General features: G+C 32.8%; 1 protein-coding gene across 6 annotated transcripts in view; it reads right to left on the bottom strand.

The window, feature by feature from the left end:
• Positions 1–20,066, bottom strand: part of LOC143226465 (protein tyrosine phosphatase domain-containing protein 1-like) — a 108,248-nt gene that overhangs the window by 3,373 nt on the left and 84,809 nt on the right. For 2 of the 6 annotated variants that reach the window (XM_076457474.1, XM_076457473.1), the window contains exons 4-13: positions 19,676–19,756; positions 12,922–13,037; positions 12,412–12,433; positions 11,993–12,071; positions 10,723–10,838; positions 10,522–10,611; positions 7,179–7,278; positions 5,464–6,270; positions 4,058–4,159; positions 2,779–2,862 (exon numbers count right to left, since the gene is read on the bottom strand). In XM_076457474.1, the coding sequence (XP_076313589.1) occupies positions 2,779–2,862; positions 4,058–4,159; positions 5,464–6,270; positions 7,179–7,278; positions 10,522–10,611; positions 10,723–10,838; positions 11,993–12,071; positions 12,412–12,433; positions 12,922–13,037; positions 19,676–19,756 (1,597 nt within the window). The other 4 variants (XM_076457478.1, XM_076457476.1, XM_076457475.1 and 1 more) reach the window with 4 other exon arrangements.

Below are 20,066 nucleotides of genomic sequence, written 5' to 3'. Positions count from 1 at the left end.
ACAGGTCATTGCTGACTCCGTGATCGAATACAAGAACATCTGAACCATATAAAACTGAAGAACCAAGATACACCTACAGACAAACATTTCACCATCAACAACCATACAGTTGATGACTTTGGACATGAGTTATTATTGTGCCCACACACATTCACAAAAGAGAACAACTGGACAGGAGATTAAACAACAATCTGGTGACTTTACAACCATCTGGTTCAAGTAAATTCTTTTCTTTCCTGTATTTTTCTATTCCCTCCCCTTTTTGTACGTTTCAATTGCTGTTTTATCTTTTCATAATTTGTAATTTTTATGGAATAGATGTAATTTTCAGAGATGCCAACTATTTCAAATGACTGAACGTAATGATTGTAGACAGAGCCCTTTCACAGTTTTAGTCCTCTTAGATTTGCCAGAAACAAGACAATCCAGTGAACAAGGCCTCTTTTTTTTTTTTCCATCTTGCGAACGATCGCATTGGTGTTTCTATGCCGCTCAGAAAACGAGAAATACCCATCTACGTGAGTGCTGATTGGCTGACAAGCACTGATGACGTAACTATGGATTCCCCCACGTACCCAGTATGGAGTAGCATCGCACTCAAACTATTGGTAGATGGCGGAGATACAGATATTTTTTATTATTTCAAGCACAAACATGAGTATCGCAAGTAGCCATTTGGACTATGTCTTTTATTTATTATCAAAATTTATTTGTATCTCACTAGAAATTTTCTTTTCACCCCTTTCAAGCCCTGGGGGAACAATTTATCACTTCATTGTATAGGCCTATATAACATATAATAATTTCGAAGTTGCAACAAGTCATAATATTTGTCTGTATGAGTGTATAGTAGTAATGTATACACCAAAATCGTAATGGTTGGCATCTCTGAATTTCACTTAGAATTTTCATGCTCAGTACTCAAAATACTACACATACAAGTTTTTTTACTTCTGTGCATCACCTCTGTTGTAAACTATACAATTTGGCAAAGAGCGTTAGCTCAAAACACCATAATTCTTTTAATAAAAAAATATAAATAACTTGGCAATTGTTCACCCTATTGTTTAATTTTAATATTTTTGTTACCTATGTGGTTTTAATTATATTTGTCTTTATATAAGCAATTCTAATTTCTACCATCATATTTTTAACAACACCTGAACCTTCATTTATTATCTTATTATTACCCAGCTTTATCACAAAGTATTTTTGGGTTTTGAGAGTATTTTTATTTTTGTAAGTACAGCTTCCATTTTCTGGGTGAGGTCATTTCATAAAACTCCCAGTACTTTTTCTGACAAACACAATCAAAACCACTTTTAAAATTGCTAAAGATAATAGCAATTATCATACATTACTATGATAAGAACAAAACCAACAAAACATGAATTTCACACAAATACAATGGGTAAAATCAACTACGTTTAGAAAGCATTTGAATAAATAAACTAATATAAGAAAAAAACCCAAGGGACTTCTCGATATTATTCGTGACAGTTGAAATTCATTCAGGCAGTACTAGAGTAAATTAATCTATGAGACTTTTTTTTTTTTCTTATTTATTAACTGTATTAGCAATACCAAGTGTGGGGTACACATATACCTGACTATTAATAATCAGGATCTCTATCAGCCTACTTTGAAACTGAAATTTTTTTAGGCAAGAATTGAGGAAATTAATCTATGGGACCTTGAGTATGGTCATCAATTGAAAGGGTTTAATCTGAGACCAAAATTTGTAATTAGCTCTCAAATCAGTAAAGAGATGAAAGAGCTACGAGCTAAAAGTTTGTGCTTGAAAAAACTCACAGTCATTCTGTGAGTCACTATGCCACAGAAAAAAAAAGAAGAAAAACTTCCTATTGTCCAACATTTCAACCAGCTTGACCATTCTATCAGTGACTTGGCTCTCTTGGGAAAACAATAGGGATAAAAAAGTAGCCTATTGTATTTCCACTTTAAACAATTTTCACCTCCATGGGTTTAAGAACCTTAGTTACAGAATCAGTCATCTTCAACCTCAATCATTTCTCTGATGCATAAAAATGAGAATGTTTTGGTTTTGCTCATTGTATTTATTTCTGTTTCATTTTATTTACCATCTATTTCATTGCATTTATTTCAATTATGCTTATTTTTATCACATTTTTTATTCTATTTGATTACTTTTTTCTAATATCTTGCACTATATGTAACTCAATTTTGTATAGTTTTTGAAATTTCCTTTTTTCCAATTTTATTAATTAATTTTCCCACACTCTCCTTATTCTAGTACATTTTAAAAACATAAATCAGTTACACCTACAACATTCCCATTTAAAGCCAGTCTGAACTCTGCTTGTTTGTCACGGTGATTTACTATCATGACATCAGTAAGGATCATTTTACTAACTTTTGTATTTTACACTTTTCTTTACTTACTTCTAAGACATTCTTGAAGGAATATGGTTTATTTTTCAAAATCATCCAGGTGCCCAAACTGTATAAGCATGTAGAAATCATTTTTGTTGTGACCAACACTCCATAAAATAAATTATCATTGTACAAAAGTAACAACATATGACTGATGTGGATTTTAGTTTGTGTACTTGTGTTGAACTCTGGAAATAGCAATATCCAAATCTACAATGTTTTCTTGTATAGCAAATGTTAACATATAATATAGAAAACTCACGTGGTTATATAGTTGCTTTTTGATTCTCTAACATGTAGTTAATGTGGTTTTCAGTTTATATCAGTACATAGTTTAACAATATGTTAAAAAATATGGCCTACCCGATCCAGACGTTGCAAAGCTTCAACAGGCTTACCAGCTTTTATAACGATGTGGGTTAAATCATGCTTATTCAATATTGGTTCCTGAAAGAAAATTAAAAGAGTATTTTTCTAAAATACTAAATGTAGTAAATAAAAGTTTATTATCAGAATATTTTAAAATGTAAATTAAGATTTAAATGTACTAACTATAAAAAAATTCTCGGCATATTAATGTTACAAAATAGATAAGTTTACAGTAAAAATAAACCATGGAATTTTTGATATGGTATTTATTTTGGTTCATTTCAATCATCATTTGATTATTCTAAGCAAGTAGATGGTTCCCTGGTGGACCTAACTTGCCCAAAATTCCCCCAGTGTTTATCATGTTCTGGAGCTATCTTCCTGTTAGTATTACAAACTTTTCTTAAAGAAGCTTCACTTCTGATCACATAATACCCACTTTCTCTAGTGTAAGGACAATAAAGTACAATAGGGGTTTGTTGTTTCTACAATAACCCTGGAATAGGAAAATACAGTTTTGTTGTTTCTACAGTGTTCAGAGGAAATAAAGAGGTGGTTGTGTTTCTACAGTGAGCCTGAAACAAGAAATACAGTCGAGTTTATTGTTTTTTAGGTTGATGTATGTTAGAAGTGTTTTTATACAATTGTTGATGCAGTTTAAAAATAATTACCCAATCCTAGCTCCAGAACTAAATATTACAATACTCTGCCACACATTAAATAAATAAAACAATGAGGCACACAAAGAGAACATTATATTATTCCAGGCCTCTTTAAAAACTATAGTCATTTTCAACATGTCCAAACACAGTAATGTTGAATATTTCATACAAGTAAAATAATACTTAAACTGGATATTAAATTTCAACTGAGGTAGAGGTGCAGAATACTTTAGGCACAGGATGAAGAAAAGTTGTTGTGCATCTGAGATTATCTTATGAACCAATAAGATGTATAAAATTAAAATTGTTATCTGTAATAATATTGTATAAGATTTATACACTTAAAAAACAATGATTGGTTAGCAAACAACAGCAACTAGAACATTTGGGACTTTGATGAGCCTAACACTGACTGCCATATTTTCATGGATGGCATATCCTGTATAAAACTAGTGCAGTTAGTTTTAGTGCAGTATAGGTTTTAATCATTTGAATATACAATTGCATATTCATTGCAGGTTCCAGTTATTTAAATGAAGTTGATTTTTTGTAATTAAGTTTTTATTTACCTTATAATAATTTACAGCTTGCTATTAACTGATGAATCTTACCCGAAGATGATCTAGCCACGACCATAACAAACCAGCAAGTAACACTGGGTCAGTTTCAGTGGTTATTCTATCCCAGGCTGAGCCACGAGTGTTTAAGTCCCTCTGAGGAGTAAAAAAAGAAAAGAAAATTAGCACAAGTTGTTATTTACAACTATGATTACTTCAAAGTTTTTCATTGTCCTTCAAAATCTAAAGGTAACATGACATGTAGTAAAGCACCAAGTAAACAATCCTTTCATTTTATTTTCCACTAGAAGTAGAACAAAAGTTACAATTAAATTATTCTTGCTTGATAGCATGGAAATGTTCCATAAAATGTTCTTTCACAGATCTCTCAGCTTCACTAATACATTTATTTGTTACGAATATCATAAAAGACACTGTGAACTCTAGATTTATTCATACATTTTTTCAGAAAGTCCAAGACTACATGAAATACAGTTGTTGCTTTTTTTTCTGGCAATGACCAGGAGTGGTGGATGTTACAATGATGGGTGAAATTGATAGGAGATAAATTGTAGCAAATCTAAGAAGGATACAGTTAGTAGGGTTTGGAAAGTTTTACTTTGAATGGTAGATTTATGTATAAGATCTTTTGAATACTTCCACTTCTGTTTTCTTTTCTAAACAAAGTATATATGCAGTTATAACTACACATAAGGTTTATCACAACATAATTATCTGACATGAATGTTTATAAAACTTAATTTTTGTTTTTACTATTAAATTAATACTTCCTTTACCAAGTTTATATTATTGTCACACATTTATTATTGTTATCTTTTTATTGTTCCTAATGTGATGGCATTTTGCACGATACATAAGAATACATTGTTATCACTTTTAATTACATAGGTTGTTTGTTCTGTCATGACTGGTCATCTTTTGATAAAGTCGTAAGTTTAAACATTCCGCTAGATACTGATTGTTTCTATTCATTAACTTAACTATCTATACTTATTGCAGGTTAGCTCTAAATAGGTAGCTTGCTTAAAATGAAAATTAATACTAATACTTCTCTCTGATTGAAAATTGGCTAAAAAATCATTACTTAGAATGATATTAAAAATATTTTTATGGTAATAATTTACTTGCTTCTAAATCTGTTTTGCTAATATAAGTTCAATATCCACCCCTTTAATTTCTATAAGTCTATAAGTTTCAATTACAAACCTAAACTAGCTAAGAGAATATAATAAATAATCAAAACAAGGTAACAAAATCACCTTCTAGGTATATGCAAGGGAATTTCACAGAACAGAGTTTTACATCAAAATAACAAGATGTTTATGAACCGTAGTTACACGAGATTATTAATCATGTTAAAACTTCATGTCAAAAATAGTATAGCTAGAAACCTCTGTATAGCTCATATTGATCTTAACAAGTGTAGTACTGATAGTCACCTGAAACTGTCTTAATGCCCCATTGAAATCAGATCCCATTAGGTTGTGGCTCAACAAGAGTGCCTCCACGATGCTGTTGGTATCTATCGGTTCATTGCATGTACCAGCTTCTTGTAATGACCTCATCTCCAACTGAGAGGATAGTTCTCTGTAGCAGGTGTTGTCCAAAAGGTCTTCTCTACAATCATCTTCCATTAAGACTGAATCAATGCTATCATCACTGCTCTCAGGATCAAAGTCAGGGTAATATCCTAGATAGCTGCTTTGTGCTGTTCGTGTGGTGCGTTGGCTACCAGAAGTCCTATAAGAAAGTTGACTGTCATTCAAACACTCATTTGAAGCATCACTCATGATGAGAGCACTAGAGCTTTGACGACCACAAGACTCACTGTTTTTAGAGCTGCTGGCTTTGCTGCTGGAAGGGTCTTTTTTAGGGATGGTTGTTTCTGTTCGAGTACCATTACCCATAATATTTGGGAGGCTGTCCACCCAGTGTTCAACACGAGAAGCATCTTCCCGAGCATGCTCAAAACTGCTCTCCCTACTGTTGCATGGTGATGTCCTCTGAGATTGAGGGGGCACTGGTGACAGTCCTGAGTGTTCTGAACTCAGTTGTAAAGTTAGTTGGGAAAGAGGGCGCCACTGATATTCATCAGGTGATGTGGCTGATAGGAAGTTGTTCCAAAACCCAGCACTGTACTGAAGGTGGTAACGAGAGACAGATCCAAAAGATGATTGTGTTCTCTCCAGAAATCTATCCTGACTATTGGAAAGTTCTAAAAGCCTCTCACAGATCAAATACACAATCTGAAAATATTCAGTTTATAAACATTCCATTATGCTCTGACATACTTCAATACAATTAGAATGTTATCTAATAGAATGCATATAAACAATCTGGTAATGAAACCTAGTTCTATCTTTTATTCATTTTTCTAATAACTCAAGCAAACATGGTAGTTATTGTGCAGTGGTAAAAAGATGTTTACATATTAATATTTTACTAATTTTACATAAATCTTTATTTATATGCAGTGGGATTCCAAAGTTTGCTTTTCTGCCTTTTATGAAAAAGTGTTTTATTCGTTTGTGTTGAAATTTGTACAGAGGGATATCTGTGCTATCCATTTCTAGTTTAGCAATGTAAGACTAGAGGAATGTCAGCTAGTCATCACCAACTATTAGGCTACTCTTTATCAATGAAGAGCAGGATTGATTGTCACACTATAATGCCCCCATGGCAGAAAGTTTGGCATGACTGGGATTCAAACCTGCGACCTTCAGATTATACAAGTCAAGTGCCCTAACCACCTGGCCAAAGAAAAGCAAAAGCATAGATAATATTTATCAAACACCTAGGTTAAAATACACTTATGCATTTTTTAAACAGCACATCACCTATATGACAGGTATGAACTTTATAGTTATAAAAAAAGATACATTAATTTGACCTACAGAAAAGAATAATACTTTTTAGAAATGTATTCTCCAAACAGACATTTTAGTAAGTGCACAGGCCTATGAAAGAAAATGTGCCACAAATTAAAAAACAAAGAATGCACAGATTTATGCATTTTAAAGACAATTACATTTATTCTTAACAAAGATAATACAAGACATTCCTGTATTAAAATGTCGTTATTATTCACTTAAAACAAACTATAATACAGAAGTTGCACGCTTACCACACAAGACTGCACAAAGGGATCACTTACTTTTGGAATGTATTTTAAATGTCGAGCTTCATATCCATGTAGGAGTTTCTTCTGTCGGTTAAGGTATTGATTTAGAGTGAAGCTTGGACTTTTGTGAATTCTGTTGAGAAAATGCTTTCTTTAAATATGTATATATCTAAAAGAACTGTTCAGTAATGTAAATGCCCAACATGATGTTACTCGCAGCATAGTACATGTTAAAATGAAAATAAATGACCTAGCTCAAGTTATATTGCTCTATAGCAGTGGTTCTTAACCTTGTTGGAGGTTCTGAACCCCAGAAGTTTCGTACTTGCATTCACTGAACTCTTCGTAATTGGAAAAATAAAATATGATTTTTTCAAATTCAAAACATAAGTAGATATTTTATTAGTGCACAAAATGAACCATGCATCAGTTGCACACAATATTACTGTGTTCAAAGAACAAAACCAACAAAACATGAATTTTACACAAAAACATAACTCAATGAATATTTACTGCAAACCAATGTGACTTTTGCTGTTGCCTTTCAGAGACAAGTTCAGAAATTCCTGTTCTTTGTTTTTATGTCTACCATCCTCAAAAAGGATTGCTCGCAAAGATACCTTGTAACAAATGGTATGAGTATCTCAAGGGCTTTCTTAGCAATAAGAGGGTACACTACGATTTGGTGACACCAATTTGTTGAGAGCGTTGTTGTTCTGAAAAGTTGCTGTTGAACCTGGCTCTGCTGAAGTTCAATGATTTCGTCAAGGTATTCATCATTGACATCTGCTGTCGCAACACTAAACGTGAATGGCTGTCTCACCCATGCTGGATATGACTCTGGTGGGGAAGTATCCGTTGAGAGACTTTGCGAGCTCATCTAAGTGCATGGCAATTGCTTGCTTCAGTTCCCCGGGTACAGAAATTTCAGACACATCTTCGATCTTACTTACACAGTCGTCCAGCAGGGGAAAGTTTGAGAAGTTATCATTTTCTGTTTGTCATTTCCATAACAGTAGCTTTTTTGAAAAGCCTTCAGGTTTTCTTCCACTTCAATGATGTTGACTCCACCGCCCTGCATCTGTTGATTGAGATGATTGAGAGCATTGAAGATATCAGTCATGTATGCCAAAATGAGAATGAACCCAGATTTTTCAAAGCAATCTGCAGGACAATGTTGGTACTCTCGTAAAAACAGGGCTAATTCCACACACATGACAAAAACACGATTCAGCACCTTTCCCCAGGATAACCACCGAACATTAGAATGGTACAGAAGTACCTCGAATTCGGAGCCCATTTCATTATACAACTCTTTGAAGATGCAGTGTTTCAGGGCACTATTTTGCACAAAGTTCACACATTCCACTGCAATTTTTAATACTTCTGCCAGTTTTGAAGGCAAGGTCTTTGTTGCCAGCGCATGCCTGTGCAGAACACAGTGCATTACAATGATGTGTGGTGCATCGGCTTTCACCAGCGCACCAAAACCAGAGTTTTGTCCAAGCATGATTGGAGCTCCGTCCAAACAAACTGCAGAAACCATATCCCATGAAGGATTGTTATCTCTGAAGAAGTCATCCACAAGTTTCATGTTGGCTGTCTTAGTTGTTGTTGTAAAAGGCTTTCAAAATAAAAAAAATCTTCTTTTATCTCGTCGTTCTTCACATAGTGCACAAATACAACAAGCTGGCTCAGATTGGAAACGTCGGTGGTCTCGTCGAGTTGAAGGATGAATTTTGCTGGGCTTGAAGTCAGATCTGCAATTACATGAGCCAAGATGTCATTGCTCATGTCATCTATTCTGCTGCTGATGGTGTCATTTGAAAGAGGAATTTGGGATAACTTTTTTTCAGCAGCTTTTCCCAGCATGATATTCACCATCTTCAACTCAACTGGTTTTATGAGTGCTTCACCAATGGTGTGTGGTTTGCCCTGCTTTGCGATCAAGTACGCAACTTCGTAGGATGCTGTAAGGATCAGTTTGTCAATGGATACAAAGCTGAGAACAGGCAAAGTAGCCTTTTCTTCGAACCTGGCTCTCTTTACCTTGAATTCAGCAAGCATTATGTTCTTGTATTTCCCATCTCCATGCAGCTTTAGGGAGTGTTCTCTTAGTTTTGCTGGTGCTAGACTAGAATTGCTCAACTTGGCATTGCAAATCATGCATTGAGGATGCTGAGAACCATCATGTTCCATTATACACGTGAATCCATATTGTACATATTCGTCCGACCACTTTTTGTTTTTGCTCGACATAGTTAGTATGAAGGGATTGAAAGATTAGGAAAAAATCACAAATGACACACGATTACTACAATCATAAGTCGACTGCTAAGCGCAGATATTAAGGCCAAGTGATGTGACATGATCAGCCGCAGCCAATGATGGCCAAGTAGAGCATGACGTTAGGAATTAGGAATGATACGAGTGGGGTGAACGAAACGGACACCCACACAGTGTATGTGTCTTGACCTCTGCCAAACCCCTGAAACTGACTCACTGAATCCCTGGGGTTCAATTGAACCCACGTTAAGAACGACTTCTCTGTAGTAAGGAATACTATGAGTGATGCAACTAAATTTCATATGGCCGATGGAGCAAAATAACACGGAGTTCCTTAACCAGAGTGATTAACAATTGTGAGAGGCCTCAAAAGAACTTATGGACTACATACAAGCAGTAAGATAAGTAGTTGTATCCATGAGAAATACAAAAACATATATAAACTATACTAAAATATACGAGCATGTGGTAGTATTTGTAGTACCACCATATGCTCACTCATATATTTTACTCAGACTTCTGAAAATAAAATTAGTTTTGACTAGAAAATAAAAGTAATAGCAAAGTTAAAATATTTATTACTTAAAAACTTAAAAAATATCTAATTCATCACTTTATAGTGATTACAAGAACTACAACTGAAACAATACTTTTATACCAATAAATATAAATTTACAAAGTTACAATAATATATGTGAAAAAAACCTACAAAGGTACTAAAAATTTAAACATGAAACCAAGATCTATAGTTAACAGGGGCAGAACCATGTTAGCCAAACCTTCTGGGTTGAAGTGCTAGTTCCCAAGTTGAATTTTCACTTAATATTTAATGTTAAATATAGTTAATTCAAACATTGTAAAGAATTAGCGAGAGAATAAAAAAATTTAAACAGTAAAGTTATGAAACTACCTTAATATTCTGTTATAAAATATGAGTTATGAATCAAGAATATTTGTTTTCAAACTTGATGAATAATTACACATTATAGAACACAAAAGTTAATATGAATATGTTAAAGTTTTTATACATTTTGAAAAAAAGTATAATAATTATTTAATGGTAGAAAACCTAAGATGCTACTGTACTTACACATTGGAGAAAACAGTGAAGAGAGGAATTATAAACTGAGCAAATTGTTGAACACATGTGATTTGGCTCCTTGTTTGAATTGAATGGGGTCTATAAGAACAAAAAAATATGTATGAAAAACATTATCATTAAATACTAATTCAAACAAAATGCACAATCATCTGTACATTTAAAATGGCTATTGTTAAAAAAGAAACTGACCTTTTAGAACGTATGTAACGGATAGTGTCATTAGGCTTACATCGAAGGCTGTAAATAAGGAAACATCCAATCAAGACACCAGTGCGACCAAGTCCTGCATGACAATGTACAGCTACCTACATTTAGGGGGGAAATTACAAATTATGATCCTTGCAGTGAATTTTCCATAGTACATTTTTCTTGGCCTAATCGATAACATGTAAATTCCAAAGCCTTGATTAAAGACAGTTATTGAAATTTAATGAAGGGAATAACATCATTACTTGTGTTGTTTTTTTATTATATTTGCTTTTAAGAAGGTTTCAGATTTAATCTTTCAGTATACATTATCTAGCTAGAGCATCAACAGAGCTATTAGTTTGAAAGAGAATTCATATATACTTGAATGAACGAGAGTGCTATTTATATTAAACTAACTACTTGGTCTCATCTTAACAATACAACAGTAACACTGAGGCTCAGGAATCCTGTAATACTATAACAAAAATTAATAATTTCTCAATTTCATATGAAGAACAAAAAGCTTTATGATCCTCAATAATCTAAAGAATGTTAACACATTTTGTGCTAAAATATCCCTGCCTTATAAAGTATTCAATAGTTATTAATAATTGCTTAACAAAGCACACAATATTTATGTTGATACATACAACCATTTCAGTCTTCACAGTTAATGAATGAAGCTTTTGCTTATGTTACAGGCATCTACAAAACAAACTAATAAAGTTGTAAACACTCGTTTGCTACATAATCACACAGTATTTCTAAAACACAACTGTCAGGATAGTTAATTTTTTTAAAATAAACACATTTAGATTTTAACAATTAGTATAATTATAGACAATTTTTCAGATTTTAGAATTAACATATTTACAAAAGTTAAATGACAAGTCCTGTTGGATTTTATATAAACTGCAACAGAAATATTCAAAAATAAACAAATATGTACTTTTTTTTTTCTTTTTTTATATCAAACAGTTTACATCTCCAGACTTCTTTAAAGGGTGACTTCATTTACTTTGCTACACTATTTTCCAATACTCTGATGATCATTCAGTGACATTAGTAAACTAAACAGATGTCTAGAAGAGGATTTATTTATACCTTGGATAATGATTATTGGTTCAGTTCAGTTGCACAATAGTCTTTGTCAATACTAAAAGTTAAGTTTGTGTTAACTTAGTGTACAATACTATACAATAATTTAAGAGGTAAAAATAAGTGTAATATTTAACTTGATATATGGAATGGATATTAAACAGAAACCTACCTTGCCCTCTGTTAAAGCAAATGCCATCACTTTAACCATATCAAGCAGAGTAGCATTAGACATAGTACCATAATCTTTCCTAATATAGAGAAACACTGGTGTTTACAACAAAACACTATAAATGAAAATTTTAAATAAATAAACAGCAGTATTAAATGATAGTTCATATGATTCAGGAAAACTCCAAGAAAGGGAGTTATTAAAATTAGTTGTAAGTACTTTTGACAACTTTTCTATATCTAGTTATTTAGGTTGATAAATCTTCCATACAAAACCAGATGTACTAAAGTCGTTAATGTTGATGAAAATATTTCATACAATAATTATACACATAAGTAAACTGAATGATAACCATTTAAATAAATGGATGTTTACAAATAATTGTAGATTAAAATAAAGATAAATGAAATAAATCTTACCAGACAAAGTTGTAGAAAAATACTGAAAAAAAAACAAAGAAAATTATTGTGAACATAATGTTTGATGGAAAATATATTCTGTTAAAACTTTAAGAAATTTAATTGCATTATACCTTAAATATAATCCAAAAGTAAAGTAGTTATACAGGAAAACCTTAAGCTCATAGCTATCACAGGTAGAGCAGTTTTTAGCTAATTTTTATTAACCATGAATTATCTCTTATCTGTTTAATATTTTAAATTTAATTAATTGCATCAAGTCAAGTAATTTTTAGTTTCTTAATCATTTGCTTTCTGTAAGAAATTATATTAATTCAAAAACAAATCCTCTTGTTTATAAGAAATATATTTTCTACTATAATTTAATGCATTTCATTGAAATGCAAACTTAAAGCATACCTTCATAGAACACCTGTTTGCTAAAGTATATTAAGTGATTCCCATTTTATAAGCCCAACTAAATAAAAGTATATAAATTTAAAACCTGGATGTAAGTGATAAATAATTTACCATTACTTTCCATGAAGATCTGAGGTTGATAAGTGAATCCTGAATTTTCTAGAGATGGTCCACAACTAGAATGTTCACCTGGCTGTTGTAGGTTGATAAGAGTCTTAATTCCATTACTGTAACAAGAAATTCTTATGGTTTATAATTCACTTTATTAATGAGATTCCCACTGTCCCTATCTACTATCTAGCGAAACCACAGCCAAGCGAACGGGCTTGGAGAAATCATAGTTATAGTAACATTGTGATGACTGGTCATTGTCATGGTTAGTAGACTATATGATTACCTAAGTCTATAATAAATTTATATCTAGGAATGTTGTTTTCGAGTTTTACATAGATAGTCTGAAATTGGTTTTTTGGGAGGCTTTCACTTTTGATGTGCTATATGAAAGTTTTTCTGTTTTTCCTTCCCACAAAAACTCTTTCTTTAATTTGTATTACACGATTTATTATATGTTTGAATTATAACACATCCATTTCAATTTAACCTCTGTGACCCCAAAGTAGACAGGGTGTATTCAGAAACTTGTTCATAAGAAAGGATAGGAAATTGTATTGTTGTTTTTCTTAACAAAATAAACATTAAAAGTACAATAAAAATACATAAAGGTATCAATACTGAAAAAAATAGACACTGTTTTCAAGAATTCTATCAATATCTTATATCACTCTGTAAGGTTTAATATTGATTGATTAAGAAATGTGGAAATGTATAAGGAACAGATATACACTTCACTTTGACCTTTATTTGTGTAGAAGATGGGGGCCCAACCCCACTCCTTTATGACCTTCCTTTTGTCATCCTGAACCTTTTTCAGCCTACTCCATTTTAAGTTCAGTGTTTTTCAGATTCTGATTTACTGACTGCTAGAGACTGTGTATACCCTTGGTTCTGTTCCTGCAGATGTCATGTGGGATATTATTACAGCATATTATGACCAGTAGTAAATATAATTATTTAAATGTTAATGGTTAATTTTACTGTTTTGTGGATAAAAAGATCTCGCTCATGGTGGAACAGTGGTAAGCCTTTGGATCTACAATGCTAAAATAAGGGGCACACCAGATAACATAATGTGACTTTGCTGCAAAAAAAACAACAAGAAAACACAAATATACACTTTAAAGACCTTGAGATTAAGGAGTCTGTTGTCTTAGCTGTAATAGATATTAATTTTACCTCTGTATAACTAGTTTACTGTGCATCTATGGTGAGGTATATTCAAACATTTTTTTTTAATTTCCATGCAGTTTCTGTATGTAATTAATCCCATCCATATTGCCTGTAGGTACAAGAATGTAACACAGGTTACATACTGCAACACAAGTCTCAAGCTAGTTTCAGTGCATTGCATGTGAACCTTCTATGAAAGTAGCCTATCCAAACATGTCCTGAAGAAACATGTACCAACAGACTTTAAATGGTTTAAAATTGTACATAGACTACTGGTTGAAATATGTGATTTAATGAGTTATAAAGAAACCCTAATGTGATATCTCCTATAAAAATGGGATTATTATACAATTCCAGCCATTGATTTTGCAACTCCAGCTCTTATTGTTTGGTTTATTGTGTTTTGCTCTAATTTCTGCCTTTGACCCTCGCAGCTAGTTAGTAATTACAGATTGAAGCTGACCAGTAAATTATTCAAAAATACATGAAATACAAATTATTTTCAATTATTCACTTGTGCTTGCTTGTAATTCTTTATTGTCCAAATATGATTATTATTTATATAATAATCCTGTAACTTGCATTTTGTAAATACATCAGACATATATCAGGCATCAGTGTGCCATAAATCCTAGAAGGTTAACATCACAACCAATAGAGTGATGATCCAACCTTTTCTTGAAAAAAGTCATTTAGAAATTGATGTAGTACACATGCTACATCTTAAAGCATCCATGGCAAATACATTCACTACTGTGACATCAAAACACTTGTCCCAAGTACTAGTAGATGTAACATCAACAAAGCTTTATACTGAACAAAGTTGGATACACCCACGACCTCACTAGCTCCTGGAAACTGCTGCCAGTCACCAAATAAAGCCACACACAAGAGTTTTAGAATAACGTTTTGTTAACACTGAGACAAAGTCTACCTGCAATAAGAAAGAGAGATTTTAACTCCAGCAAATACCTTACAGTAGAGACTGAAATTAAGCCACTTACCTTACAACCTGTGACTGTTTGTTTGTTTATGGGAGAGAAACTAACACTGTCTACAAACATTCTTAATTTTGAACAACCAATCAGAGGGTACACAACCAGACAGCAGCATCCACTGCTAAATCTTGGGTTAATCTTTGTCAAAGAGTAGCGAGATTAACAATCATTATAACACCTCCATGACTGAGAGGGTAAGTATTTTTTGCACTGAGTTTCAATCCTATAACCCACAGATTGAGAGTTCAGTGCCCTATCACCAGCTACCACAACCAGTGATCAAAGTTCATATCTTTTAAGATTGTAATATTGCTAATCACAAATCCAACTTGATTTCTGAGACAAGTAAAACTAAATATATCCAGTTGTGTGTGTGCAATCACCATACATATGAGCTTTGTAATAGCTAATGTTAATAACACAAGTATGACGGATTTATCATAATACCTTGTTCAGAAATAACATTCAGATTTGTTACATGCCTGTAAAATTCAAAAATAGTTTGGTACATACCAAACAAACACATTTTTGAATCAATGAATCATAAACTACCTCAAAAAACAATTTTTAACAGGTCTACTAAGTTTTATTTCTCTTCAAACAAACAAATATTGTAATTTCACTTCATAAAGGCTGAGTAACATGATGTATGAATATTTCAGTTGCAAGATTTTCCTTTACCAATGTTAGAGAAAATAATGGATCCACAATGTTTCTCACCTGATGTAGTACAAATTGTACCACAACTGTCTTTCAAAAGATCACATGCTTATGAATATTCCAGTTTTAAATTGAAATGTCTATATTTGTTACCCATATTACGAAAATACAATAGGAACCAACCATAAATTTCAAAAGGATCTTACCTGATAAAGTTAGCTATCCTAGCAAAATATCTAGAGTTTCACACAATATGCTTCTCAGAAATTCCACTATTACTCAACTACATAGATTGCACAATTATCACAAGTCACATTACAGATATCTACTTCTACCAAATACTGCTATACAGCTCAAAACGTAAAGGTTGCAATGCCCCTTCAGCTGATGATCTGTCAACCAACATACTTGTTCTAACTGTACAATAATTGATTGGTTATAATACACTATCTTGATTAACTTTATTATAAATCAGCACTTGATATCTTGAAAAGCAAAGAATCCCTGCATTTTATGGTATGTCTTTTGCATGGAATGCCAATGGAGCTCACAGCCAATACTTTTCTTATGCCTTGGCAGCCATCATGGACATGGAGACTGTCTCGCTGCTCTTGGTCTCTTTTATTTCTGCTCCAACATGTAGTGTGATATTACAACTTCAGAGTGCATTACCACTCAAATTCCCTCTGCAAGAGATAAAATATCTTCCAGACCCATGTGGTGCCTGTCATACAGGTTCACTCAACAACTAATGATGAATAACTGTCAGTGTCGTCAAGATGCCTCTTATCCAAGTTCTTTAAAGCATCACGTACAAAAACTATTTTAACTCACTTCAGGTGTCATATCACCTGTCTGAGTCCATTGCAATTTACCTAATAAACTTTAAAAATGATTCAAATCCTCTTCATTCATTTCTTGAACACAACCAAACTTACTTTGTTTTTCACTTCACCAATATGACAGTGCTGTAAGGTTTAGCTACCAGATTCCATAATAAGAAGATCAAGGATTTTTTTTATAATTTTAGAAGTCCTGAAATGTGTACATCCATATAAATGTGACATCCTTGGTCTTGTGCCATTGTTATGGTGCAATGAACCATGATATGCTTTTCCACTGAAGCCCACAGTGTCATCATCTACTGGACATAATTTTGTAGCTTTATCAGTATGGCTTGTTGTCCTAGATTGCTTCTGAGTAAATCCTAATCTCATTGGATTGTAGTGAAGTAGCAATCTCTCTTTCTGATAGTGTTGAAGAAATGCATAAATATTTGTCCAGTACACACAGATTTGTTACTTTCATCTATAAGTGTTGGCTCCAAACAGTACTCTAGAGTCCCTGCTAATTTTTAGACACTCAGAGAAGATAGAGGTAATTTTAATGGTTTGAGGTAAAATTTTGAATGAGATTTTAAATATAACCTTTTGAAAAATTGATGAGAACCACAACACAATAGTGAAAAGAATTTGTTATTAGTAAACTCCACACAACTTTGTTCTTTTACAGTAATAATTTGTTTTTCAACAAATAAGTTTTTTAAAACTACAACGTATTTAAATGAAATGATACACAGAACATAATATAACATTACCTTTTTAACTTCATAACTTGTAACGTTACTGAAATTCAAAAACTAGTACTAATTAAAAAAACAATTCGTATTATGAATAACTACTTTTATCAGTAGTGATAATTGCATTGCAATATAACACTATAAATATAATCCCACAATACGATCATTTAAAAGGAATAACTCAAAGAGAAACCAATAAAAACTATAAAATAAGCTACTGAGTTTGCTGTTGTAGTTGCCTGATTAAAATAAACCACCTGAATAATCACTGTAAAATGCATTTTATTGTGATGAAAATTCAGAACCATGTCTTCTATCCTAGAGGGTCACTATATAAATTTAACCCTTAATCAGTTCATCTTCACCCTAGCTTCTTAAATAAATAATAAGCATTATAACACAGTATGATTATAAATATAACTTATACATTTCAAGTGCATACCTATATAATAAGAAAGTATATTATAAGCTACTATGATGGTCCATAATTAGGTTCCCCAGGGGTTTCACAAAAATTCTTCCCCGTCGCACCAAACATGCTCGTCCTTTCAGCCGTGAAGACGTTATAATGTGACAGTCAATCCCATTAATCATTGATAAAAGAGTAGCCCAAGAGTTGGCGGTGGGTGGTGATGACTAGCTGCCTTCTCTCTAGTCTTACACTGCTAAATTAGGGGCGACTAGCGCAGATAGCCCTCATGCAGCTTTGCGCGAAATAAAAAAACAATCAAACAAACACAAAAATTCCCTGAAAGAACATACGGGCAAAAACAATTTTAAAAAGCAACTTATTCTTGAAACAACACTTACAACCTTCAATCTCAATGGTTAAGATTCCTAAGGTATTAATAATAACAATAAAGTTGATTTTCGATTATCAGACAAATTTCAAAATTCACCGAATTGTTACTTGTATTATTCTTGTTTCATAAGCCTAGAGAAAAAAAAAAACTATGAATATTTTATTAAAACCTACTAAGGACACACCTGTGCAGATCACAGGACTGTTTTTATGTTGGTTCTTGAGTGGTTTTTTTTCATCTCTACTGACCATCTTTTTCTTCAAAGCTATTCCAGCAACTGAAGCATACATTAAAGGCAGCCACATATACTGCACCAAAATCTATGCACAGCTTCTGAATACATTCCAGCGAAGGTTGTAGAGCTACTTTTAAGTTAATTCTATCATTTTTTTCACTACCAACACAAGCTCTTCGAAGCAATTCAAGTATCGCAGAAAATGTAGAAAAAAAACAACAAACAAACATTTCAGGATTGTTATACTGGTTAAAAATGCTTAGTTTTATGAGAGTAAACAACATGTAAATTTATAACAGTGCCTTCAATCTTATTGTTATTGATTATAGTTTTACAAGGGGCTACAGACAAAAATGTATGAATATTCTACTGTTTGTTTTGTTTGAATTTCGCACAAAGCTACTCGAGGGCTATCTGTGCTAGCCGTCCCTAATTTTGCAGTGTAAGACTAGAGGGAAGGCAGCTAGTCATCACCACCCACCGCCAACTCTTGGGCTACTCTTTTACCAACGATTAGTGGGATTGACCGTCACATTATACGCCCCCACGGCTGGGAGGGCGAGCATGTTTAGCGCGACGCGGGCGCGAACCCGCGGATTACGAGTCGCACGCCTTTCGCGCTTGGCCATGCCAGGCCCAATATTCTACTGAAACTTTGTCAATAATAATGAATGTATTGTTGAGTACATCACAGATTAGTTTTAAAATTAGTTTAAGCGCCTTCGTTTTTTTTTTTTTGCCCCGAAAAATATTTCTAAAACCTTTACTTTCTGTGACTGAAAAATCCCGGCTTTTCACTAATGCGCATTAATGGGAAAATAATTTTCACAATTTGTAGTGCATTAATTATGCGTTTACACTTAATATTAGGGGCAAAACCATCTGATTCAGTAAATAATGGTCGGGTAGAAAAAAAATAAGAACAGTTAATGTCGCAGTGAACTGTTGAAAAACATTTAACGTTACACAATGGATATGTAAGTTAAAATTTATCCTCTATGAATAGAGATATAAAACTTAAGAAACAAAGTAATTATAAACTGTTAAAGTTAAAAAGGGCAATAAGGGTCATCATAAAAAACAGAAACAAGCTGAATCAAAATGTAAAAATTATATCATCTAACCCACAACTAGCGACTATAAGTAAAGTTAACAAATTAGGCTATAAATAGTCTTTATTATCTTCTCAAACTACAAGTAACTTTTGACTCTAACGAAATTGATAAGTACTGTAGCAATGGAGTCAAAATATAGATTTAAAGCTTGAGAAAATAGTCTTCTTTATTCGTGTTACAAAACTTACTTGTGAAACTGCTGGATGATGTCTTTACTTCTGATAATACCAGTGTTTGGTCTTGCCATAGCCAGAATATCATCCGTTATCCTGAAATAGTGATGAAAACACATTAGTGTTACCAAAGATAATGATTTTGCTCGGTATATGGAAAATTTGTGTAAAAAAAAACAAACAACTCAGTACTTGGTTAAATTCGACTAAAATTACCATAACTTTATATTAATTTTAAACGTCTAATATTAGGTTAAAAAGTGCCCACTAACATAGCAAAGCATAAAAAGAAACAAAGTGTATAATAACACTCGTAAAGATCTTTATATTTATGAAAATCATTCGCGACTTTTTTAGGTTCAAAAACAAGTTCTAATTTAGTGTTTCCCACAGTGAGATCCAAGAA

The sequence above is a fragment of the Tachypleus tridentatus genome, chromosome 9 (assembly GCF_004210375.1).
Source record: "Tachypleus tridentatus isolate NWPU-2018 chromosome 9, ASM421037v1, whole genome shotgun sequence".
Taxonomy (NCBI): domain Eukaryota; kingdom Metazoa; phylum Arthropoda; class Merostomata; order Xiphosura; family Limulidae; genus Tachypleus; species Tachypleus tridentatus.
Note: the sequence above shows the minus strand (reverse complement) of the source record. Positions and strands in the feature narration are given on the sequence as shown.